The sequence below is a fragment of the Nilaparvata lugens genome, chromosome 10 (assembly GCF_014356525.2).
Source record: "Nilaparvata lugens isolate BPH chromosome 10, ASM1435652v1, whole genome shotgun sequence".
Lineage (NCBI taxonomy): Eukaryota > Metazoa > Arthropoda > Insecta > Hemiptera > Delphacidae > Nilaparvata > Nilaparvata lugens.
This window is the reverse complement of record NC_052513.1, coordinates 20,165,239-20,191,839: the sequence shown is the minus strand read 5'-3', so window position 1 is coordinate 20,191,839 and position 26,601 is coordinate 20,165,239. Positions and strand designations below refer to the sequence as shown.

The 26,601-nt window shown below is 36.2% G+C and overlaps 1 protein-coding gene across 2 annotated transcripts in view; it reads right to left on the bottom strand.

Annotated features, from left to right (window-relative positions):
* Window positions 1-26,601, bottom strand: part of LOC111048437 (clustered mitochondria protein homolog) — a 77,674-nt gene that overhangs the window by 35,168 nt on the left and 15,905 nt on the right. For both annotated transcript variants that reach the window (XM_039436518.1, XM_039436519.1), the window contains exons 3-10: window positions 25,545-25,706; window positions 22,532-22,685; window positions 18,765-18,895; window positions 11,730-11,866; window positions 7,722-7,951; window positions 5,162-5,298; window positions 4,431-4,625; window positions 1,145-1,357 (exon numbers count right to left, since the gene is read on the bottom strand). In XM_039436518.1, the coding sequence (XP_039292452.1) occupies window positions 1,145-1,357; window positions 4,431-4,625; window positions 5,162-5,298; window positions 7,722-7,951; window positions 11,730-11,866; window positions 18,765-18,895; window positions 22,532-22,685; window positions 25,545-25,706 (1,359 nt within the window). The remainder of the gene's footprint in view (window positions 1-1,144; window positions 1,358-4,430; window positions 4,626-5,161; window positions 5,299-7,721; window positions 7,952-11,729; window positions 11,867-18,764; window positions 18,896-22,531; window positions 22,686-25,544; window positions 25,707-26,601) is intronic.

The window sequence follows — 26,601 nt, the reverse complement described above, 5'->3', positions numbered from 1 at the left end:
CAACCTGAACGAGTGTTTCAAGTCTATATTTTTTTTATACTTTATTTAGTTCCTTACCTTTATTATTATTAATTTTGAGATTAAACAATTTATTTGGTTATTTATATTTAGGTATACATTTAGAATTATTAAATTTGTATTGGTTTTTTTTTTTATTTTTTCCTTTTTAGTTAAGTTGCCTTTATTTTTTTTCATTTATGGTTACCAAAGGCTCATGTTGAAGCTCCTTCTACTGGTTCTATAATTTTAGCAGGGGTTATATTGAAATTAGGGGATATGGTCTTATTCGTGTTCTTTATTTATTTAAGGATTTGGTTTTTATTTATTCTTATTTCTTTATTTCAGTTAGAATTTTGGGGGCTTTATATGTAAGATTCTTTTGTTTATTACAGTCTGATTTGAGGGTTTTGGTGGCTTATTCATCAGTTAGTCATATAGGTTTTAAGGCTACAAAAGCGAATCAGCTGATGGAAAATCTTTAAAATACGTGAGCATTTGCTCCAGAGTTCAGGAGCATAAGGTAAGAGTATATAGTAAGGTAAGAGTAGCTCATATCAAAATGAGCAAATGCTTTTGCTTCTACCTTTTGCTCATGAGCAAAACCTTATGCTCAATGCTTTTGCTCATGAGCATTTGCTCTGGTTTTATTCATATGGTCCATTAACTGTTCATTCTTCTTTAAAATGATAAATTACATTTTATTCGTCAAGAAAATATATTTTCATGATCAAACAATAAATTTTCATAAGATTCAAAATTCTGTTTATTATATTTCTACATTGTTAAAAACGATCTGGCAACGTTGCCGAGGTAGAAAGGGATAACGCTATCTGCTTTGTTGAATGACAGACAAGTATAGCAACACTAATGTTAATCAAATACTGCTATTATAATGTGGACCTTACTTTGGTGTAATAAAAGCGTTACTCTCTCACTTGATCTTTAGATTTGATGGTTCATTAATTTCAATAAGTGTCCAAGAAACTAGGCCTGACTCTTTGAATGAAATCCAAGTGCATCCATATACTTCTGATGCGAATACATCTTTTTTCCAATGTGTGAACACTCCCATAGAATATAATTGCACTCATTTCCCTGCTAATGTGTAAACTCTCCTATAATTTAACAATAGTACTCAACTCACCAAATCCATGTACTTCTGATGCGATATGACCGTTTTGCCAAAGTCTATGGATCCATAGACAACAGACTGCTCCTGCTCTCTCTCAAGGATGCCAGGTATGATGGACTGTGCAGTGACCCTATAGCCGCGGTAGTCAATGACCACAGTGCCCAGTGTGTAGAGGCCTCCCAGGTCTACGGCGCTGTACACTCGCACGCCTTGCAAGTCGTTTCGCTGCAACAAATTATATACAACTTGAAATTTATTTGCCAAGCATTCATACATTACAAAATGCACGTAAATAAGTCTAAGAGTGATACCATATTAGGCGTTTTCAGACAAGCGGGCAGAGGAGGAAGCTCTCTGATTGGCTGATTATCAGCTAATTCCCGAACGCCAATCCAATCAGCCAATCGGAGATCTTCCTCCCCTGCCGACTCGTCTGAAAACGCCTGAAAAATATGAGGGGTATTCACAATGTTGGAGTTAGCTGGCTAAGTCAGCGGGCAAAGATTTTCTTTTGCTGGTGATGCCTAGATTTTATATTTTATTTTAATTTTATTCAAGTATATGTATGAGTAATTATGTTTTTAATGATATGTCATATTGTAAGGAAGATGTGCTTACAAACCAAATATGTGAGGGGAAAAGAACTATGAATACAAGAAATGAAGAGAATAACTAGAACTTTAATGAGTCTTTAACATATTTACATTTGAACAAAAAGATTAATTTGATTATAAAACAATATTTTATATGAATTAATTGGGAAACACTCGCTTGCTGCTAATGAGGATTCAATGTTTGTGGTTATGAAAAATTTAAGAACAATGATTCAGTAGTCACCTACCTTTTTGAAAAAGCTTCCCACTTTGGCATCCACTGGTATTTTGTGGCGTTAATTATTAATTAAAAATCAAAATAACTGATCTAATGAAATGGGTTCAGATCCCGTCCTATTCAATAATACAATTCTCTTTAAACTGCCCGAACTGCGACAGGAAAATTGTATTATAAAACAAGAGCAAAATCTATCCCCTTCACCAGAACAGCCGGACTTTACTCACAGTCCTAACGAACGAGCTCACACCGACCAAAAGAAAAATTTTGGGTATTAAATATAACTCAGTCAATGCCAAACATGAAAGCCATCTCAAGTACATATTTTTATCTGTCGCACAAGCGGCACGTTTGTTATTAAAAACAAAAGAGAAGCTACATTAATTTTGACAACAAATGAAATAAACAATCTTTCTGTCGATGACAAAAATTGTTCAAAGACAAAAACACTGTTCATTAAACTTTTCTAAATTAAAACTCTAAAATCCTGATCAATATGAGATAAATATATGATTCAAATATATGTTCCATATGACCAGGTGACAATATTAAAAAGAGTTTGTAATATGTTTTGAATATTCTAATTGGCAATAAATGAAATTGAAATTGAAAGTCGAGCTATTCGCTAACTCCTGCTATTTGCTAAGTCTGTGTTAACTCAATGCTATAGTAGTACATTAGAAAAAAATAGACGAGATCGCAGATAGCGCAGGTTTGAGTCTGCTAACTTTGTTAAAACGGCGATCATATTTGGTAGCAAAAGTGAGGTTATAAACTTTGAGTTACACAAATTATCCGCTTGGAACACTATTGCAGTTTGCTTATAGCAGTTGGTTTTAGATGGAGCGTTCACAATCCACAGTTAGCAAATAGCACTTTAGCTGGCTAAACAACATTGTGAATACCCTATGGTCTCGTCCTGAGTTTAACAAAACCACTTATCTTCAAGCTAACTAAAATTGTAGTTACATAAAAACTTCACTAACCGTAAAATATAAAGTAAAATAATTTTTCAGGCACCACCAGCAAAAGCCTTATTTTAAAGAGAAAAAATTGCTGACGGCTTCTGCTATTTATATATTAAGGTGCGTACAGATATACGCGCCGCGAACATGAGCAATTCACTTTTAATCAGCTGATGCCAAGCTTTAATAATACACAACTTAGAGGCTTTGTTTACCCACCTCATAGACTTAGTCTGCTGGAGAGTGGCCCGTTGTATATGGGAATGAAAATATTCAATTCAATTCCATCTCACATAAGAGAAATTGAGGGCTTTAAGGAGTTCAAAAAACACTTAGGGAATTCCTTATCGTATTGTGTCCTTACAGATTGGCAGACTTCCTTGTTGGTTGATGTATGTTATGTGAAATCTGTTGTGTTCTCTTGACTGTTATTAAAATGTTGAGAACATTGATTGATGAGAAGTGCATGAAGATGGTCTACTATTCCTTAGTGCAGTATCTGCTTACCTATTTGATTGTAGGATGGGGGGAACAAACTACGTGCACCTTGACCCCGTCTTAAAAGTGCAATAACTAATAATGAAGATCATCAAGCAGAGACCACTCCGTTATCCGTCAGACCAGCTCTACAATGAGTTTGGTGTGATGGACATAAGACAGCTCTACTGCTTGGAAATAATTTGCAGACTACACAAAAACCCGGAAAGCTTTCAACATAGGAACCACAGTCATAACACAAGAAACAGAAACCTTCTTATAAGGAACGTGGCTAAGAAGGCAATATATCAACGACACTTCAACCACCCAGCACCAACACTCCACAATTTACTTCCTGTACACATCAATATAATAGAAAACTCAAGAAAATTTAAATGCGCCGTTAAAAACTGGATCACAACAACTGGAAGACATAATATAGAAAACATAATTTCGAACAATATGTGAGCTCACTTACCCAATGTATTTGCACACCCACTCAAAATTTGATTTTATTACTGCGACACCTGCTCTAGAACATGGGTTTCCCATAGTTGAGTAGGTTAATTTCCAAAAAAATGCAATTTATTTATATTTGTAGTAAATTTCATATATTGTATTTTTGAATATTATGTACATTCTATTGATTGGATTGTTTATTTGTATATTAATGGGAATGAAATTTATTTGTATTTGTATTGTTATGTCGAAAGATGAAGGATAGTAGTAATATATTGTATTACACTTTGACGTGTCATATACTGCGGGAGCGTTGCTCCCTTAATGCAGTTTCATATGACGAACAAGTAAAGTAAAGTAAAGATAATTATGCTATTTTCATCTATGATAATGCTAACAGTTTCTCTTTGGCATTATCTATAAATAGCATCAATGCATTCCGTTCAACCAAGGTTGGCATTTTGAAGAGAATCTCAAATGGACCATTTTGCATCTCTGTTTTTATTTCTACTATAAACGTTTTATATCAATCTACAAGGAAATGTTGTCTCTCTCTCTCTACTCACCGGAGCGACAAAAGCAGCAGCATCGCCACCCAACTGCTTGTAGTGATCGCGCACATCGAAACCCAACGAAAAGAATATGTTGTTCCAGATAAACATCTGCATCTTTGCCTCTTCGCCCGGGTTGATCGCCATCACATTGCCATCAATCACTGCCATTGCGCCGCGCGTAGCGCCCGCCACAAAGTCACTGTGCACCTGAAACAACATTAAACCATTAGAGAAGAATACCATTGTTTCTTATGGGAGAGTTCACAAAATAACATAGTTGCTATTTATGGGAGTGTTCAAAGGCAGAAAAATGAAAAATATTGAATTTTATAGAAGTTTTCACACATAGTAGAGAAATGGATATCGTTGTTGTTTATGAGAGTTGACAAATGAACACTACTGTTTGGTATTGGAGAGCTCAAATATTGACAGAAAAATCAATACCATTATTTCATATGACAGAAAATGAAATATGTACCATATTATAATAGCTATCCTGTATAGAAGGCAAATAATCGGCAACGCTGTTCTCCTATCTTTTCCACTGCCATTATAACATCGACCTTACCCTTCTTATTTCATATTGTTCTTGGACAAATAAAGAATTTATTTATGAATTTATCAGGAGGCTATAGATTGCTGTAATACTGAAGTCACCGCCCAATCATTTGCACCCACATGAATCAATAAACAACATAATTATAATTAGTTTAGAAAACACTTGATTGAATGACCAAGTTTACCTTGAAAATGGCGCGTTCCCTTAGCAGCCGCTCAGGCAGGTTCTTGCGTGGCAGCTCTCTTGTCGTTTGCAGTTCCTCATTCCAGTCGCGCGTCTGCCCCGGAATATGCTCCTCATAGCCCAGTTTCGACGAAAACGCTACCACAAAAAGATTACCCATTATCACGCAAAATGCATTTTCGAACAAATCAATTCAATAAAAATAGCAATTAGGAGGTACCGAGTTTAATTCCCGGGCTGGTAAATAAATCACCTGGGATTAAAATATTCGTAAAGAGTTGCCTTTGAAAAAAAAAATAAATTTTTGGATCGAATTTCCATCTAGCTGTTAACCCTGTTGTCACAATATTTGCAGTAGCAGAAGTCTTCGGGGTTGTTTACAACATTTAACATTGGATTTTTGTTTAATAATAAATAAAAAGTTTGACTATGCAATTAGAAGTTGTAGTTTCAACGCATTCGATTTCTACATGATGCAATTATCGCTATTTCAGTGGAAAGCCAACTGTTCTTTCTAAAGCCAGTGCTTAGTTCTATTCCTAAGCTATCCCTAAAGCAGAGTTTTTCTGCTCGTAATTATTCACGTCATAAAGCCACTGATATTAATACATTATATCCTATCCATAACTGAGATTAAATATTTTGTTAGTCATTGTATTTAATATAAGCCACCGATTTGGGAACAGTGCGGTGGTGGAAAAGGATAGAGCTATCTGCTTTGTCTAATGACAGACAAGGATATCCAACCAACCAGTGTTAATAAGGTGCTGACTTTATGCCGAGTACTGTTCATGCTTGCTGAGAAGTCTGAAGAGCTGTGTTTAAGTTCAAGTTTTTATTGGGCCAGTTGAACATAGAAGTTACATATAGCCAAGTCACAATTCACATTAAAGAAACATACAATAAATTGCACAGGTACAATACAAACAATAGACAATAATAAATAAAACAGATCAGTTAAAGCAAATTTACAATTAGATCAGATAATTTAGTGGTCTCCTGTACTTGGGTATTAATAGACAAAAAAAAAACATTATATTAAATTGACTAGGGTGTTGTGATCAGCAGTAATAAATCCGGAGTAAAACGAATCCACAATCAACCAGGCAGGATCTAAGTACTTGGAGAAAACGTTCATTTGGCAAGGATCTAGCTTGAGTTGGTAGCAAGTTATGGAATTTGTAGCCTATCACAGGGTAGCTCGACTTGGACTTTTCAAGTCAGCATCTTGGTGTATATATAAAATACTCTCACGGTTTCTTGTGAAGTGACTGTGAATGTCATTGTTTTTGGTAGCATATCCTGTATCTGATGTACATCCTTCAAACATTGGTAGATGAACTCATTAATGACGGATAGAATGCCATTTTTAGAAAGAAGGGGCTTACAGTAATCGAGATAGCCCGCCCCAGAAATCACCCGGACCGCTCTCTTCTGAATTAACAACACTTTAGAAGTGCTAGATGCATGACCCCACAATTTCAAACCATAACTCATCCTCGAATGAAAAAAAGCAAAATAGGCCTGTCTGACCACCGAAATTGGCAGTTCAGACATCAGCCTTCTCAGTAGAAAGACAATGCTGCTGAGACTGGAGCATATCTCCGTATGAGCTATCATGCGTTGTCCCACAGTGTGATGTCATATGTTGCCACACTCCACGCTGCTGAGGTAAGGCTGTCTTACTGCTACAAAAAAGACGAGAGAATTCTGTGTGGTGCTGGATACCTATAGTGAGGTCCACGTTATAATGGCAGTGTTTGTTTAGCAATGGTATTGCTATCCTTGTCTATCATTCAACAAAGCGGATAGCGCTATCTCTTTCTCGCCTGCTCTGGTGCCAGATCGTATTTCAACAATGTAGAATTAATAATTAACAGACTATTTCAACTTAATCATGAAAATTTATTATTGAAAAATATAATTTCTTGCTTAATAAAAGATAATTGATTATTTTAAACGAGAATGAACAGTTAATATTACATCAATTTTGGTAGAGAGTTAGTGGGGAGGATATTTTTAATATTCTTCCCAAAGAATGGACATTGATATGTCCAAAGCTCCGCCAATTTATGTAGATGCATAACAATATGATTATTATCTATAGTTATTATATTACAAATTGCTTTTTCATATCATATACAGTTCAATAGTTATTTTCTTAGTCTATATTATGTAAATTCATCTATAACTTTGCTGTATTGTAAGCTATTGTATATAAGTGTATAAGCCAGTATATATTGTAATCTACATAAATAAAGTACTCAATCAATCAATCAATCAATCAATCAATCAATAAACCTGTAAAATTTTCTTTTGTATGTATATAATAATTATGTATATGTTTTTTCAAGAAACTCTTCTGGTTGCAATTCATTGGCAATCAGAGAAATAATTAAATAATTAAAAATTAAATCTACCGTCTATGACAAGACAGAGGATCTGCAACGTTGTTTTGCTATCTTTTTCACTGCCATTATAACGTGGAACTCACTATAGCTGTATTCAACCGAACCATTGTCAGCCCAGTCTGAATTAAATAAATAAAAACTCCGACTCACTATCCTCAGCCCTGATAGCGTCGACCGTATGCTCAGTATGCGGCGACGCCCACGGGTAAATCTGGTAGGGCGTCGCGACGCGTTCAAACGGATGGCGTTGCGTGCGTTTCTTCTGCAGCAGAGCAAAGTTGCGCTTGAACGCCGAGCTCACTCCGTTCAGCAGTTCAATCAGCGAGTGGCTCAGGTGGCTGGGAGACGCCGGCTTAGGGTTGAACTCCTCTTCTGTCGATCTGAAACACAACAAACCTTCGATTAAAACAATACTGGTGGGATGGAGAACTCGCTCGAAATGCCGACATATTATATTGAAAGCAGTGAAAGTCAAGAGAAATAGATAGATAAAATTCATAAACACTATAATCATAATGCAATTATGACATTGGAGGAAAAACTAGGCTGAGCCTGTACTATTTCTCTCCAAAAATGTTAATGTTGTCCAAAAGTTAAGGTTATGTAATCACACTTCGTCACTTGATTTTCGGCCCAGGAATAATGATTTGAAAATTTTGAATTTTGAAGGATGATTTTATACTTAAATGAATGACAGAATGTATCACAATAAATTAAAAACTTGAGAAATATTGGACTTATTTCTAAAATTTGAAAAAAGATAGATGTACATAACGTCTGGTTGGTCAGAACATCGCCAGACAAGTCAAGGTGCTTGCAAAATGCAACACACTAACGATGTTTCTTGAATTTTTTGTAAAAATTCAAAATTTATTAAATTAGTCTCTGTCTTCAAGTTAAAATAGTCATTCAGACTATAAAACACTCATTCATTACTTTCTACTTCCTTACTGAATTCTCATTGATGAATACTTTCTACGCTTAAATTTGGAATTTCCCTCAACTGAATTGGTAGTACCTGGTATCTTTTTACCAAAAATAACTAGTGTTTTCTCCAAACAAGATAATCAATATCAAATATCAAAATCAATTTATTGCCACAGACAAACACTTTACAATTTGTATCGGCTACGACAATATTACAAACTATATTTGAGATCATAGATCATAAGCAATTACCTAAAAATCTAGATAGACTCCATGTCAACATTGAAATATTTTATCTACACTATAAAAACATATTTTTATAAAAAAATCTCAATTCTTTGTTTAAATTCCCTGAGTGTCAAACCTTGAATATTTGGTGGTAAATGATTATAAAACTTTACTGAAAAGGCCTTAAATCTCAAATGACTGAATTTGTAAGAGCAGAACTCATTCCTTAGATTCGAAATATTCCTTGTGTTATAAGAATGAATGTTGTCATGAGTTGAGAATAAATGTAGTTTTGACTTTACAAAAAACAGACAATTAAACATAAAAATACAAGGAAAGCTCATTACTCCCAATCTAATGAACAGCGGTTTATTCATTTATTCATTTATTTAACGGTTTACAGTTAGTTAAAGGAGGCACATTACAAATAATTGTTCTAATAGCTCTTTTTTGTAAAACAAATAAAGATTGAGCGGTATTCAGTGGTAATCAATCGATGGTACTCAGAAAAAATCTAGTGTGGTACACTCACACAACTTTCCTTGCTCATTGAACTATAAGCCTCATTCTTAAAGGAGAATGATTTAGGGGAATAACATAATGATGATTGGCGGCAACATATTTGAAACTACGATCAGACTTCTGTGTATGTGCATAATTGTTTTCAGAGTACTTTTTCCTTTGTGTAAATTGTGAAATTCGATATTTTTTAAAAGTCGTCAAAGCAGCTGTTCTACAGATGAAATATCTCGACTATGTGTTCTTTTTATGAACTGCTCTACCTACCTACCTCATGCACGAGAAGGAGGCTACAAAGTCCATTTCTCAAGGATGGGGTGGACCCACATTAGTTTTCCAGAAATGAGACTCATTCCAGTTAATAGAGCAGATAAATGACTATACAGGGTATGAATTTGAAAATAATCGTTGGAGCCTTTTTCGAGAAAACCGTGAAAAACATGGTTTTTTAGTGATTATCCGCCATTTTTCTCAATAATATTACGGAGCTCCTGAAATTTTCCCAGAAATGAGACTCATGTCAGTTGATAGGGCTCATAAATAGCCATCCATGGTATAAATTTGAAGAAAATCGTTGGAGCCGTTTTTGAGAAAACCGTGAAAAACATGGTTTTTTAATGATTATCCGCCATTTTTCTCAATAATATTACGGAGCTCCTGAAATTTTCTCAGAAATGAGACTCATGTCAGTTGATAATGCTTATGAATAGCTATCCATGGTATAAATTTGAAGGAAATCGTTAGAGCCGTTTTCGAGAAAACCGTGAAAAACATGGTTTTTTAGTGATTATCCGCCATTTTTCTCAATAATATTACAGTGCTCCTGAAATTTTCCCAGAAATGAGATTCATGTCAGTTGATAGGGCTTATGAATAGCTATCCATGGTATAAATTTGAAGAAAATCGTTAGAGCCGTTTTCGAGAAAACCGTGAAAAACATGGTTTTTTAGTGATTATTCGCCATTTTTCTCAATAATAATACGGAGCTCCTGGAATTTTCCCAGAAATGAGACTCATGTCAGTTGATAGGGCTTATAAATAACTATCCATGGTATAAATTTGAAGAAAATCGTTAGAGCCGTTTTCGAGAAAACCGTGAAAAACATGATTTTTTAGTGATTATCCGCCATTTTTTCCGCCATCTTGAATTGAATTTTATTGAATTTTTTATTGTCGGATCCTCATGGTATAAGGACCTTAAGTTTAAAATTTCAAGTCAATCGGTTAATTAGGAATGGAGTTATCGTGTTCACAGACATACACACACACACACACACATACACACACATACACACACACAGACCAACACCCAAAAATCATGTTTTTGTACTCAGGGGTCCTTGAAACGTATAGAAAACTTGAAATTAGGGTACCTTAATTTTTTTTGGAAAGCAATACTTTCCTTACCTATGGTAATAGGGCAAGGAAAGTAAAAACGCTCTTATGCAATGTATTTATAGTCATGTTTCCTGTTCATAATCTGGTGTAAGAACCTTCTAGCATAGACACACTTTATAGAGACAGTTTAACACTCAGTATCTCCATCTCAATAAAATAATCCTTACACTAAATTTGCGGATGCTAACTCAACATAGAACGCAGTGGCACTTGATTTTGGCAAATGAAAATTTGCTGAAGGTTAATTTCTCTCGCTGCCCATAATAAAAGTGATGTGTGACCCCACCGAGCAATGATAAACTGACTTTAACCGATTTCTATTTCCTAATACACAAAAATTCCACTACCCACCTTCTTTTGCTTCAATAGTCCAAGTTGCATTGAGTTAGGGCCGATACACATCAGGCGTTTTTTCAGACGAGTCGGCACGGCACGACAGGATAGGAAGCTCTCCAATTGACTGATCGGAGCCAATCGGAGAGTTTCCTGACCTGTCATGCCGACTCGTCAGAAAAGAACGCCTGGTGTGTTTTAGCCCTTAATGATTACATGCAACAGATACTTTGTCATTTTTGTAATAATAGATACTATACATAGTTTATCTTATGCACTTTCAATGTTATCCTGTTATATCCTAAAAAAACGACAAAGGATCAACTCACTTACGCGACTCAGGTCGAGAAGAGACTGCGACTTTAGCCTCTTCTCGACGCAGCATGTGTTTCCAAATGGTGACACTCAGACCAGTCGATTCTAGTCTCCGCGACGTCACCATTTTAAAACACATGCTGCGTCGAGAAGAGGCTAAAGTCGCGCAGTCTCTTCTCGACGTGAGTCGCGTAAGTAAGTGTGAGTTGAGCCAAAGAAAAGAGTCAATTTCGTTGGCCAACAGACTATCTATATAATGGTTCATATGTGTTGGAATTTGAAGAGGATTGGTTTGACTAATCCTCACTGGTTGAGGAAGAAACATTCAGGGTCAGGGTTATTAAGGTGCGAAAGCCTTGTTCTTAAGATCAGTTAGATGTGAAATTAATCGATTTTCAATCTCAGATTTGGCTGAAATGTTGGAAAGAGAGCACTCACTGGTTGAGAAAGAAGCCGCGAGCACAGGCGGTGATATGGTAGTGTTTCTCCTCCATTGTCACCACATACAAGTACATCAGATCGCCGTGCATCTTACGGTATCCGGGTGGTGGGTTCCAGCCCGAAGTTGTCAACACCTAAAAAAGTTGATAAAAGGTTGTCAAAAGTTGATAATTTCAATGAATTACAGCCATGATTCAGGCAAAATTAGCTTCTACAAGTAGTGAAGTGTGCTACAACAGAATACGATTTATTTTCAACGCAATGATAAGGCCAGCCACTTTATTCTTACAAATGGAAATTACTGAGATATTGCAATTATTCAAATGCTAATGAATTGATAATTAAAACTTCAACTGAGTTGTGGTCGATGTTGTAGAAACGTTCCATGATGAAATAAAAACACATAGATGTTGTCAGTTTTCTACACTTTAATTTGGTACACGACCATGGTTTCGTGACCACACAGGTCACATTTTCAAGCTGACTAAAACTAAAACGGACATATTGGGCTGTTCAAAATAATACATGGTAGCCAACTTAACCTAAAGAAATAAAATAGCCTACTAAATAATTTGATGCATTGAGACAATAATAAATGGTGAGTTTCATAATCTAATAATGTTTAAAAATTCCAAAATATATTTTTTAGTAGAATTGAATAAATATATTAATCTATGAAACTAAACAGAAAGAAAGAATAATCATGTAGCCTAAGTAAGTTTGAAAGTTGGGAAAACAGCTGAGAGGAGTGAATGTAGTCTGTTTACCATTGAATTTAGGATCGAAGTTAAAGAATTCCCACCGTTAGATTAATGGAAAACACAAAGAACTTGAAAATTAAAAGAACTAACCCTATAAATAATTAAGTAGAATTGAATAAATATATTAATCTATGAAACTAATCAGAAAGAATAATCATGTAGCCTAAGTAAGTTGGGAGTTAGGGAACAGCTGAGAGGGGTGAATGTAGTCTGTTTACCATTCCAATTAAAATTGTAAATATAACCTATTTCAATGAATGTGAGATTGAAATGAAAGAATCCTTATAGTTAAAGTAATTAAAAACATAAAGAACTTGAAAATTAAAAGAACTAATCCTATAAATAATTTTAATCTCAAGATAAGTCAAAAAGATAAGTCATATTAAAAACTGTGAAGCTGATATTTTAGGAAATGTGGTTTGATGGTCTAATTGAATAAATTGAATGGATGGCAAATGAATGAATGATTATGCTAGCTCTAATCACACTATAACCTGAATGACTAAGAAGTACATAAATTTTCCAACTACAAGTACAATATTTATTCTACAGCAGATCTTAAATTATCAGAAAAAATCTAATCCTTCTATTGTGTGTTGTACAGTTATTGTTGTGAGGTGACTATTGTGTTTGCTTAGTTACTTCTTAAAACCATTTTACTAATGTAGCAGTTAACAAATTCCAACTGTTCGTTAAGGTTGTCACTGTTTGGACATCCAATGATTTTTTGGATTTCCATTGCTTTTAAAAATAGGGTTAGTTCTTTTAATTTTCAAGTTCTTTGTGTTTTCCATTAATCTAACGGTGGGAATTCTTTAACTTCGATCCTAAATTCAATGGTAAACAGACTACATTCACTCCTCTCAGCTGTTTTCCCAACTTTCAAACTTACTTAGGCTACATGATTATTCTTTCTTTCTGTTTAGTTTCATAGATTAATATATTTATTCAATTCTACTAAAAAATATATTTTGGAATTTTTAAACATTATTAGATTATGAAACTCACCATTTATTATTGTCTCAATGCATCAAATTATTTAGTAGGCTATTTTATTTCTTTAGGTTAAGTTGGCTACCATGTATTATTTTGAACAGCCCAATATGTCCGTTTTAGTTTTAGTCAGCTTGAAAATGTGACCTGTGTGGTCACGAAACCATGGTCGTGTACCAAATTAAAGTGTAGAAAACTGACAACATCTATGTGTTTTTATTTCAGAATTGATAATTATTATTAAACGAAAATCCAAATTAAATGCTGTTATTCACCCCGAAGACTTCTGCTACTGCAAATATTGACAGGGTAAACACTGTTGTCAATATTTGTAGAAGTCTTCGGGGTGAATTACAGCATTTAATTTGGATGTTCGTTTAATAATATTCATCAATTCATTAGCATTTGAATAGTTGCAATATCTCAGTAATTTCCATCTGTAGACTGGCTGGCCACTATGGTTTCGTATAAAATGAGCGCTGCTATCCAGAGATTGTCAGTTTGGTGTAAAGGTAAGCATTCCTGACCGGCAATAAGGAGGTACTGGGTTCGATTCCCGGGCTGACAAATAATTTTTGAATAGTAGCGCTCATCGAATTTCCATCTACAGTGAGGTCCACGTTATAATGACAGTATTTGATCAACTTTGGTTTTGCTATCATTGTCTATCATTCGACAAATCCGGTGGTACTATCCTTTTCTGGGTCCACAATGATGCCAATTATGTTTTTGACAGTGTAAAAGTATAATTACTTAATGCAGAGAATCGGCATCGCTATTCTTCTATCTTTATCCACTGCCATTATAAGGTGGACCACACTATAGCTGTTTACCCTGTTGTCAATATTTGCAGAAGCATAAGTCTTCGGGGTGAATTACAGCATTTAATTCGGATTTTCGTTTAATAATAATTATCACTTTATTCTTTATTGATTCATACAACAAGTACATAATCAAAAATGATAGGGAGAGAAAAAATAAGGTAACCTTGTACTATTCCTTTCCCAAATTCAGATAAGGTTACACATAGTCCGAAATAGGTTGAGTCTTGTAGTTGTTCACTCCACAAAATTTTCAGTCCTTAATTATTTTCACAACGTAGATGCTTAAATTTACACAAACGTAAGGGTATGTACGTTCTGGGAACACTGTAAATTGGAGGCATAAATGTGCAAGTGCAAGCTATAGTGAGGTCTACGTTATAATGGCAGTGGATGAAGATAGAAGAATAGCGATGCCGATTCTCTACATCAATTAATTATATTTCTATACTGTCAAAAACATAATTGGTATCGTTGTGGACCTAGAAAAGGATAGTACCACCGGCTTTGTCGAATGATTGCTTAGGATAGCAAAACCAAAGTTGATCAAATACAGTCATTATAACGTGGACCTCACTATAGACGATGCATGACCAAGCGCGCAGATGAGAAACAAAATGTGGATAGAGCAATAGGAACACTCACACTGAACGCGTGCACTTGCTGGTTGCAGCTACAGACAAGTCACAACGTGTTTCAATGGCTCTTTCCAAATTTTGTTTTTCGGCTCATGTATGATCTGACGTGCACTTGCACATACACACATTCAATGTGATCATAGTTGTGGGTTCGGCTAAGGTGGGCCCCGTCCACTAGAACCGTTTTCGTCCGAACTGGCATCGGCCGAAAACTACCCAACTCGTCCGAACGATCCCCCAACAAAGAAAGCAATAGATGATCGTCCATTGCAACAGGTTCATACGGTCGTGCACATCCGTTTCCGGCCGATCAATTTTTCGATCCGAATTGAATGGGATTTTCCGGCTCTATCCGGCCGAACTAACTAGTCGAGCAGAGACAAATAAGTGTTCCTAACCTAAAATCGTTTTACAGTCGTTTGTTTTTTTTGAAGTTGTTCTGTTTTATGAAGTTGTAACTATGTACAATGAAAAGTTGATAAGTTTGTTTCAAGAGCATGTTCCATTGTGGGATATGCGAGACAAAAGATATCATCGTCGTGATGTTCAAAGGAATCAGTGGACAAAGCTGGCTGAACAAATAGGATCGGAAGGTAATATTATTGTAATGAATAACAAATATTTAGTGGATATTTGTTTATTCAATTTTCAAAATATCAATATAATAATAATTGTTTATGAAAAATTTTGGTGGCTATGATAGTAGTTAATTCAATACTCAATAGTTCAGCCAACTACTGACCTGGACTGACGTGAACGGTTCCAATGGGCCAATATTTGGCCGAATTAACGGCCGGCAGATTCGACCGATACAACGGCCGAACGGATCGGTTGAATACGGTATTAGCATGACCTATTCCACCCTCTAGGTTTCCTAATAATTGCGAAGTATTGCTACAACGCGGACTAGCTACAGTCGGATATGGGTCGGGGTCAGTAGCCGTACTGACAGGTGGAGTTACCGGACCTACACTTCTCCCTCTATCCTGATTCTTTACCCTCTGCTTCTTTCGCGAGATTTTTACTTTCAGGGGAAGAGTGTTTGCCCGTGCCGTTGCTGGCCGATTCGGCCCTCGGCCTTTGGAATACAGGGTGGGTGTTAAGGAGATTAAGATAACCCTATACAAGGAGACGGATCTGACTATCAGATCCCTACCAATAATTCTATTTATAAAGGTAGTACGCAATCTGAACCAACTGCGAATTGACGGCGAGCAAGCTGTACCTGCAAGCCCGGGATGTGGTTTTTCTATGGGGTTTAAGGTGAGAGCTATGGGGTAAAGGTATGACGGAACTATGGAGTTATTAGTAGTATTTAAGATGTAGTTAAATAGGGCACGGTATAGGGTGTAAGCTATAGAGAGTAGGGTGCAGGGTATGAGGTATACGGTGTAGGGTATAGGGAACGGAGAATCAATAATAAGATTATTATTCTCTACAGCAAATAAATATCTGCTCAATAATCCGCAATCTGAGAATTGCGCTCTAGCTCTCAGCAGGCTGGACCTGCTAGCTAAATACAGTATATCAATTTCAATTATGTGGTAATTAAAATTTAGAGGATAAGGTTTGAGGTGTGGGATTTCTGAATCGCGAGCCTGCAGCTGCGAAAGGATTTTCAGCAATTCTGAAACTGCTAAACAGGATTTCCGCGCTAATCTGATGACTGCGCGCCGGTTATTAAGGGCCAATCTGTGACTGCCCTTAAGGGTATGGGAATCACTCTCAATCGTCCGAAACGCTTTTAAATTAATAGTCAGTATGTCGACTATTATGAGAGGATAGAAAAGATTTTCACAGACACAGTCTGTAGAATAATATCGGGAAGACAACAGTCTGTCGTTGTCAGGGTAGGAAAGGATTCTTCCAGGATTTTCCACAAGGAAAATATCGAGTCAGAGACTCCTAATTCAGGAAAAGATTTCAATAGACTTTTCCAAGTAATTGCCAGTCTAAGGACTACCACAAGATCGATCTCTAATTTGCAACTGAGATCACGGGAAAATTCGTGAATTTTCCACAGGGAAAACCAGCGAATAATATTTGCTATTAAAGAAGACAGGTTTCTAAGAATTTTAGAAAGGATTCGCGGGTCTGAAAACCCGCGACTAGGACGATCTCGAATCTGGAACTGAGATCAGAAGGATTTTAACACAGAAGAATTAAGAGAAAGAAAGAGAAAGGATGCCGCAGTCTAGAAACTTCGGCGAGGAAGTCCTCAAGCTGTACCTGAGAGCTAGAAGGATTTTAGAATAGGGAAAGTGAAGAGAAAGAAAGAGAATGGACGTCGCAGTCTAGAAACTTCGACAAGGACGAACTCAAGCTGCACCTGAGTTCTCTAGGAAAAGGATTGGACTTTTCCTACTTGGAATTACAGCAAGTCAGAAACTGCTAAGCGAATTTAAAATACAGGGCCACTCTATAGTATGAAAACTAAGCAAGGAAAACTTACTATAAATGATAATAATCTCTCTACAAGGATAAAAATTAATCGAGAAAACTATTCTCAAAAGGAACAGGGATTTTCCCACAAGAATAAAAATTAATTGAGTAGAACTATTCTCAAAAAGGACAGGGATTTCCCTACAAGAATAAAAATTCAATGGAGAAAAATTACTCTTTAAACTAAAGGCCACCTTACTACAGAGAAGGAAAATATACGGACTACCAGTCCTGACATACAATTACCTGAAATGACGTGGATACTGATACGGAGAATAGCGAACCGATCCTCACTTCCGTATTATAATTAAAAACGTCGTGAAGCGACAGAGTCGAGACTTATAAATTAAGTACTCAAAAATAATCCGCTATAAGAGCCTAGCTAAATTTCCCACTCAACTATTTGTAGCACAAACTTGAGATCCCTTACAGGTTTCAAAACCAAGGATAACTCGTTCACCCCCAGTGATACGAATTTAGGAAAAATAACCGACAAGAAAGAAAATCCCCCAGGAAGTTCTATCTTCAAATACAGTCGGCAATTCGACATACAATATTCCATTCACTAAAATACAGAATAGAATATTAACCCTCTAGTACACCACTATTAGGAGCGCCGCTCGGAACGCAGCCGTACACGAACCCGTTCACCGAACAACTGCTTTCTCCCAGGTCTTCTTGAAGCTGCACCGGGTCGCTGAAAATTAGGAGGCCGGGGGAAAAGAGCTTCCTGACCAATGAGAGTCTGAAAAGACGATCACGCCACTGGTCATGTGACAGGGTTTGACTCAGCTGCTACTGATGTTAAGGGTGCAGCAAATGATGACAATGATACTAATTGCTACACTAATTCAGGCCGGTAAACAATATTTCTATTCCAGAAATTTCATGAAGAACGATACCAACCCGACTCGGTAGCCGCTTATCGTTTTGATGATGCGGCTGCTGCTGATTTAAAGGGTTGACGGCGATGGTGATAATGCATATACACAACTACAGAACTAACAAAATATATCCGGCAATCGTCGACCCTATTCTATTCTAAAACAGAATAATTCGCTAATTTTACACTAGACGACGGCTCTCCATTCGTCACAAAAATTCACTTTGTGACAACGGTTCCAGTGGACGGTTACCCAAAGTAGTTTGGGTTGGGCTAGCCTAGTTCAGGATAGGCTAGCAGTTCAAAAAGTGCGATTTAGGGTAGAGAGACACCACTTTCCTCCAAACTTCTTCCTATTCATCAATTCGTTTATACATTATCTAGGCTGACAGCAAGTCGACTATTTGACAACAACAACAACTTTATCGCAAAATGAAGACCATTCAACCAATGAAACTCAAATATGGATCGTTAAACTTTAGAAGTAAGCCTACCTTAATGCACTGCGGGCTCTTCTGTTCCTTGGCCATGGGTTGCAGCGGCATAAGAGGCCTGTCCTTGCTGCCTGGCATTATGTAGTCGGGTGGTGTGCAGTCCACACTCTCGCCACGAATCTTCTTCTTTTCTGTTAGAAAAATAAAAACGCATATCACAAATAATATTCACAACAAACTCTGTGTTATTTAGTACTATAGTGAGGTCCATGATATAATGGCAGTGTACGATTGACAATAGTGTTGCTATCCTTGTCTATCATGCAAAAAAGCAGATAGCACTATCTCTCTCTAGCTTTGCAATGTTGTCAGTTTGCCAGAAATACTTTATTTTCACTTTTGATGGTGACTGTACAGATGTAAACAAACAATTCCCAGCTGCCATATTTTTACTTTCCTTGTCCTATTACCATAGGTAAGGAAAGTATTGCTTTCCGAAAAAAAATTAAGGTACCCCAATTTCTATATTTCTATACGTTTCAAGGTCCCCTGAGTCCAAAAAACTGGTTTTTGGGTATTGGTCTGTATGTGTGTGTGTGTGTGGTGTGTGTGTGTGTGTGTGTGTGTGTGTGTGTGTGTGTGTGTGTGTGTGTGTGTGTGTGTGTATGAGTATGTGCGTCTGTGTACACGATATCTCATCTCTCAATTAACGGAATGACTTGAAATTTGAAACTTAAGGTCTTTTCACTATAAGGATCCGACACGAACAATTTCGATCAAATGCAATTCAAGATGGCGGCTAAAATGTTGTCAAAAACAGGGTTTTCGTGATTTTCTCGGAAACGGCTCCAACGATTTTGATCAAATCCATTCTTAAAATAGTCATCGATAAGCTCTATCAACTGCCACAAGTCCCATATCTGTAAAAATTTCAGCAGCTCCGCCCCATCAATGCAGATAGATTCCTAATTATCAGGCTTCAGATACAATTGAAACGAAAAAAATCAAGTGGAGTAGATTGAGCATGAAAATCTCTACAATTAATGTTCAGTAACATTTTCACCTAAATTTGAAAATAAGCTTTAAATTCGAGAAAATGTGATTATTCAATTGCAAATTATTGTTGATTCTATTAAATCATTCACTATGAAGAGATAGCAGACCTCATGTGTGTCTCCAGCGTTATTGCCCGGTTACCAGCTGGCTCAAATCTTTGAATAGTAGACTTGAGATGCGCTGGTACACTAGCGTCAGGTGATCAATTTTCTTAACGGCAAGGAAAGTTGTGTGAGTGCGCCACACCAGATTTTTCTTCATTCTACCAAAATAATTCAGTATCCTAGTAAACTAGTTGTATAATTGATTTAAAAATTATTTTTGCCTTAAATTAATTTAGCCTTAAGCGTGTAAAATTATTAGATGAAAGTTTGTGTCTCTTCAATGGTTCCAAATTTTCTTAAATAACTCAATATTATTCGTTACAAGTGGTAATTGAGTGTAATATTTTTAATAAATTTATTAATTCAAGCCATCTAAATTCAAAATTTATAGTTTTCATGTTTATTTTGGACTAGAATATTGTGAAAATTGTACACGTGAAACTCTAACCTCATCTTGGACTGTGTCACCTACAAATTTGGAAGAAAAATAGCACAAGGACTACCTTATTATTTTATCTACCAATGTTATTACATTAGTCTCATTTGTATTGCAAATAAATGAAATATGAAAAAATTGTTTCAATTAGTATAATATGTACAAACATGAAAAATAGCCATTCAACCTATGGGATTCAGCTCTGGAGCAATTGTTCAACAGCTATTAAACTGTTTAGACTACAGAAGAAGGCCAATTTGTCAATTTGAAGGAACAATTTGTCAGGCACCACCTCTAGCAAAAGTTTAGGCCACTTTTCAGTGAACTGTGGGTCTTGACTCTCCCATCTTTATACGCATTTACCTGTTTGATGCACATGAAAAAGAACCAGAGTAAACTTTTTGTGTAGTTGAGAAGTTGATATTGTGCTAATTATTCATATTGACTGAGAAATTGTCAAAAAACCACAGATTAATTGATACTTAGAAAGACCGGTTTCCGTTTTTACACCATTGTCAATCTCTGATAAACAACTAATATTTAGAAATATAGTCTAAATGGTGACATTCATTATTATCCAACTAGATGCAGGTTGAATATCAGAATTGATTCTCACCAACATGCAAGTCCCGTACTCATAGGAATTGGAGAAACATAAAGAATCAAGTTATTCAATGAGCTCGCCCCTGAAGTATCTCAATATTCAAAACAAACATACTTGTAGTTCTGCGAACAGTAGACCTTGCTCATGAATACAACTTTCAATCTAATGAGAAGGGCCAGTACAGTAAGTACTGTGAGTATTGTGAAGATTCAGTACAGTAAAGTACAGTAAGTATTGTGAAGATTTAGCCATGTCATCAACTATTTTTCCATTGAAAGTGCTAGAGACACTGTTTCCAGGGACACTGGACTTATCAAGGAGTACCTTTATATCAAATACATACCTTTTAAATGAAAAAGACTAAGAAATTGTCAAAAAAACACAGATGTATTGATACTCAGAAAGACCGGTTTCGGTCATTATCAGAGTTTATCAGAGATTGACAATGGTGTAATTACCGAAACCGGTATTTCTAAGTATCAATAAATCTGTGTTTTTTTGACAATTTCTTGGTCTTTTTAATTTGATGTTACTAATTACCACAATATCAACTTCTCAACTACACAAAAAGGGAAAAAATTTACCTTTATACCTTTACATACAAATTTTTCTCTACAACTGCAGTATTGGACTCCAATACAATAACGATTTTTTAAAATAATTTAACCAATTAATTTGTTAAATCAATTTTTAATAATAATAATAATAAGATGATTCAATTCAATTATTCTATCTAATCATAATAATTTATTTTATAATGATATATTATTAGAATAAGATAAAACAATATTAGTATTATCTGAAAAAAACGGCAGGAACGAGAATTGAACCTGGGTCCCGCAGTGTGACAGACCACGGTCTAACCGACTCGACCACCATGTGCTCGTAACAATTGACGTGAAAAAGTATGAAAATGAATTGCTGTATCTTCAAAGACACATCCTTTCTGGATTGAGGTTAGTTCGCGGTTTTTTAAATATTACAAAAAAACCAGAGCTTTTATCAAAAATCGTTAAACATACGTTTCTGCGCCTTGTTTCAAAGAACTTGCATACCAAATTTCATCCAAATCAGACAATAACTGCGACTGTAACTGCGGTACAAACAAACAGACGAAAGCCGATCGAGTCGAAACTAAGACCTCTGCTTCGCTTCGGTCAAAAAAATATTTCACTTATAGAAAAATGTCTTTATTCTGTTAAGAGAATTTTTTGAATAGCTTTAGTCTTCTTCCGTTCAACAGCTTAGTTGTGATTTTTGCTTCAGAAATACTGATATAGCCTACCTATAGTAGGGTGGACGCCGTTTTAATAATTGGTATTTATTTCCCATGTTACTATTTGCCAATTTTGTTGTACTAATTTCTTTGTTTTTTATTCTATTGTATCGTTGACGTTTGTTACAACACTATGTGTTTTATGACAGTAAAGGATTATAGATAGATTGATTGATATGCCGGCATAATATGAATCACACCTATGTACTATGGCAGCCGGTGTAAACAGAAAAGTGACAGCACATTGCATTCCTATCTTTACCACTAACTTTATAACATGAAGCTCACTGTAAGTAGAATACAGTGAAATAATAATCAGGTTCTGACCGAAAATGTTGATGAAAAACTCACCGAGAATGTCTCCCTGCGTGACAACGTTGAGGAAGCAGAGAGAACTGCAGTCGACTCCATTGTAGGCGTCGGCCGGATCCAGCGATTTCAGCAGATCTCGCACATGTCGCACGTGTATGCGGGCCTCGCGCATTGTATAGGGCTCCTCCACCACCTTCAAAACACAAACATAACACTAGATTAGACAAACAATTCATCACAAACTGACAAACATCAAACATAATATTACAAACAAAATCGATTGGGGAAAAATTCAAGTAAGAGTAGGGGTGAAGTGAGAGTTCTGAAGAAAAGCTGCTCCAAAGCTGGAGAAAAGCTGAATTTATCTAAACTTTTCCATCCAGTCAACTTCCATCCTGCATTCTCCATAATTTTTTCATTGAGTTTTGATTGACGTAGATAGTTTTTCATGGTTGTTGTCAATCCTACATTACGTGTGCGATCAACTTCAACCCCTCCCAATTCATATCTGATTTCATCAAATAGGTATGCAACTCCATTATTGATAAGTGAAAAGTCCTTGGTTTCAACATCATTCTTATCTTTCACTTTGATTTCGCCTTCAATTATGAGAAAACTTCTACTTGGAAGTGTATAAATATCTTCTTGTTTTAAACTAATTCGAATTTCATCATTGTAATTGAATGTCTGTTGAATATATGGTGTGTGAGTGATATACTCATATTTGGTAATACTCTCATCAAGATGTACACTCTGATCAACAAGTAATATATCCGACTTGACTTCTTTCTTATACATTTTTATTATATATTTTTTCTTTTCAATACAACCTGAGGTAAGTTTTCAAGTAGTTCAAACTTAGCTGGTTAAAGACAGAGGGTCATCCCCCTGAGGTTTAGTGCTGAGGTTTGTGTTGCTTAAGAAAGGGTCTCAACATAAAAATATCATTAGAGATTCTGTATGCTTGTTGCTCAGTTTCAGAAAAAGTTGAGTTAGGATCCCTTGACAAATGGATTTACTGAAAAAAATTATTCTTGGTTTCTAAGTTATTCAAGAAATTGGATCTACTTTTTCCATAAGATCCTTATTTTCTGTTCAATCTTGACAAATGAGGTGTTGATGGATTTGTTATTAGATTTACTGGAAAAAGTTATTCTTGTAAATTTTTTGTAAAATTAACGGTTTCTTAGTTATTAAAGAAATTGAAAAAAGCTGGATCTAGTTTTCCCATGAGATCCTTATTTTTTGTTCAATCTTGACAAATGGGGTGTCAATGGATTCGTAATTGGATTTACTGGAAAAAGTTATTCTTGTAATTTTTTTTGTAAAATTAACGGTTTCTTAGTTATTCAAGAAATAAAAAAAAGCTGGATCTAGTTTTTTCCAAAAAAGTGGGAATGGGGATCTTCATTAGAGATTTATTGTGAGATTAGGGGTATGGCTAGGTTAAGTTAGTTCAGATTACATTGGATTGGGCAAGGTTAGAACCAAGAATCAGCTTTGGGGTAGATTTGGGGGCAGCTTTGGGGCAGCTTTTCTTAAGAACTCTCACTTTACCCCTACTAGTAAGCGGCAAAAAAATATAAATAAAATAAGTCATAAGAAGACTGTAAGTAATGAGAGGAATAAAATTATGACAATTTTAGTAAGACACGTGTATCCGAGCCTCGCGCATTCCATGAGGCTAAATTGCTAATTGCACAAAGCAATTTTAGTTTTAAACTTCGTTTAAAACAAATAAAGATGGAAACAAAAGAGAACTGTAAATATGAATTCACACACAACAGTAACAGTGAACAGTAAACATAAAATTCCCAAGAGTTATAAGTAGACCATTCCAACTCAGCGCGGCCGATGAATAATACCATTATGAATAATGAGTATGAATAATACCATTATGAGTATGAATACTACCATTAATGATAATGTATTATTACTAATACTGATAATGTATTATTATTGATAATGTATTATTACTACCATAATAATACCATTATGAGTATTACTCATTATGAGTATGAATAATACCATTAGAACTTATAGGAATTATATTTTCACTGTCCAGGCAAAACTTCTTGGGAGAGGTGAGGCTTTTGACCCTGCAGAGTTTGGGGGGGGGGCAAAAAGAAAAACCCAAGAGACCAGAGATGGGTGAAACTCCAGGTACAAATGTGGGTCAAGAGGCTGAGTAAATGGTGGCCGGGTGCCCTGGAGGCAACTTGGCCACCCCTTCCTCAGCGGAAGAACCCACAAAAAGGCCAGGAGGGGAACTCACGTAGGTCACGAGTGGAGAGACCAAACCTCACCACTGCTCAAAGAAGGGCGGCTATTCAGGCAAAACTTCTTGGGAGAGGTGAGGCTTTAGACCCTGCGAAGTTTCGGAGGGGCAAAAAGAAAAACCCAAGAGACCAGAGATGGGTGAAACTCCAGGTACAAATGTGGGTCAAGAGGCTGAGTAAATGATGGCCGGGTGCCCTAGAGGCAACTTGGCCGCCTTTTCCTCAGCGGAAGGACCCACAAAAAGGCCAGGAGTGGAACTCACGTAGGTCACGAGTGGAGAGACCAAACTTCACCACTGCTCAAAGAAGGGCGGCTATTCAGGCAAAACTTCTTGGGAGAGGTGAGGCTTTTGACCCTACAGAGTTTCGAAGGGGCAAAAAGAAAAACCCAAGAAACCAGAGATGGGTGAAACTCCAGGCACAAATGTGGGTCAAGAAACTGAGTCGAGGGTGGCCGGGTGCCCTAGAGGCAACTTGGCCGCCCCTTCCTTAGCGGAAGGACCTTCAATGAAGGCCAGGAGTGTAACTCACGTAGGTCACGAGGACTAATCAGTCTGAAGAGACTGACAAGCATATCACACTGGATTGCGACAAGCAACCAGGTGATGAAAGGGATGTTAGTATGGGGAAAAACTCCTGGTTCATGTAAATGACACAGGTATTGGTTTGCCTAACTAACATACTACTTGGGAACAAATAAGCTGCGGTTGACGTGTGGGGTTCTTTGAGCCTTTGAATCCTTGAATCCATTCCTTCAAAAACAATAAACTGACCCTGATGACAGATCCCTCCTTGAGGCCTTCAATGTTCTTCAGTTCGGCAAAGTTGTCCAAGGTGTTACCATCCAGTTGGAGAGAGAAGCAGGTGCGGTGACATGTGTCCTCTCTGTCCATCAACAGCTGATGGATCTCCTGCACTAGCTCCATGCTCGACACCTACAAAATCAACCAAACATTTCACCAAATATTTACAGCATTTTTCAATTCTTATCCAGTGATTGTAATCTTGTTATATTGTATTCATATTGAATCCTCATTTGTTAATAATGTTAATTGGAAGTTTTTCTCATTTTTCATAATATTTTAATTATTTCATAATATTGATTATATTATTTTTCATATTTTCTTTATTGTATCAAATATCATACTCCCATATGCGGACAAGCTCTTTGAGCTTTGCATAATATGTGTATTATTTTTAGACAGAATTCACTCTGTGAATTTATAAGTTATTGTATATTTTGTATGACTGACAGTAAAAAAATTATGGTTATTATATGATAATAAATATAAGACTCGGTCGCACAGAAGCCTGTTACATTTTAAGCGTGATTACATTCTACGACAGGTTTTTGTATATACAAAAAAAAAAAATAATAATAATATCGAGTGACCTGGCTGGCTCAGGTCTGGTGTCAGAGTTTTCAGGTCACAACTGATCAATTTCAGGGCCTCTGAAATGACCTAATGACATCTTTTTAGGCAGCCGGGACCGTTATAACGGCAGTGAAGAAAGATAGGAGAGCAGCGAAGCTAGATCTCTGCCTTAACACTGCCTTCAATAGAAACCTTCTTTACAAAACAGCCTTCTCTCATTGGTTCTTTTAGCATTATTTAATCACGATTAAAGTTAAACAAGCTTTTGTGCAACTGGGCCTAAAGCTATCAATAATAAATCTATAGCGTAACTCAACCTTCCGGTCAAGTGATAAAGGTGACAACATCCTCTACCAATAATATACGACGAAACATTAGTGTTTTAAGTGCAATAATATATAATGGCATCACTATCAAATTGCATGAATTTTAATCTTCATTTCGTCAACAATTC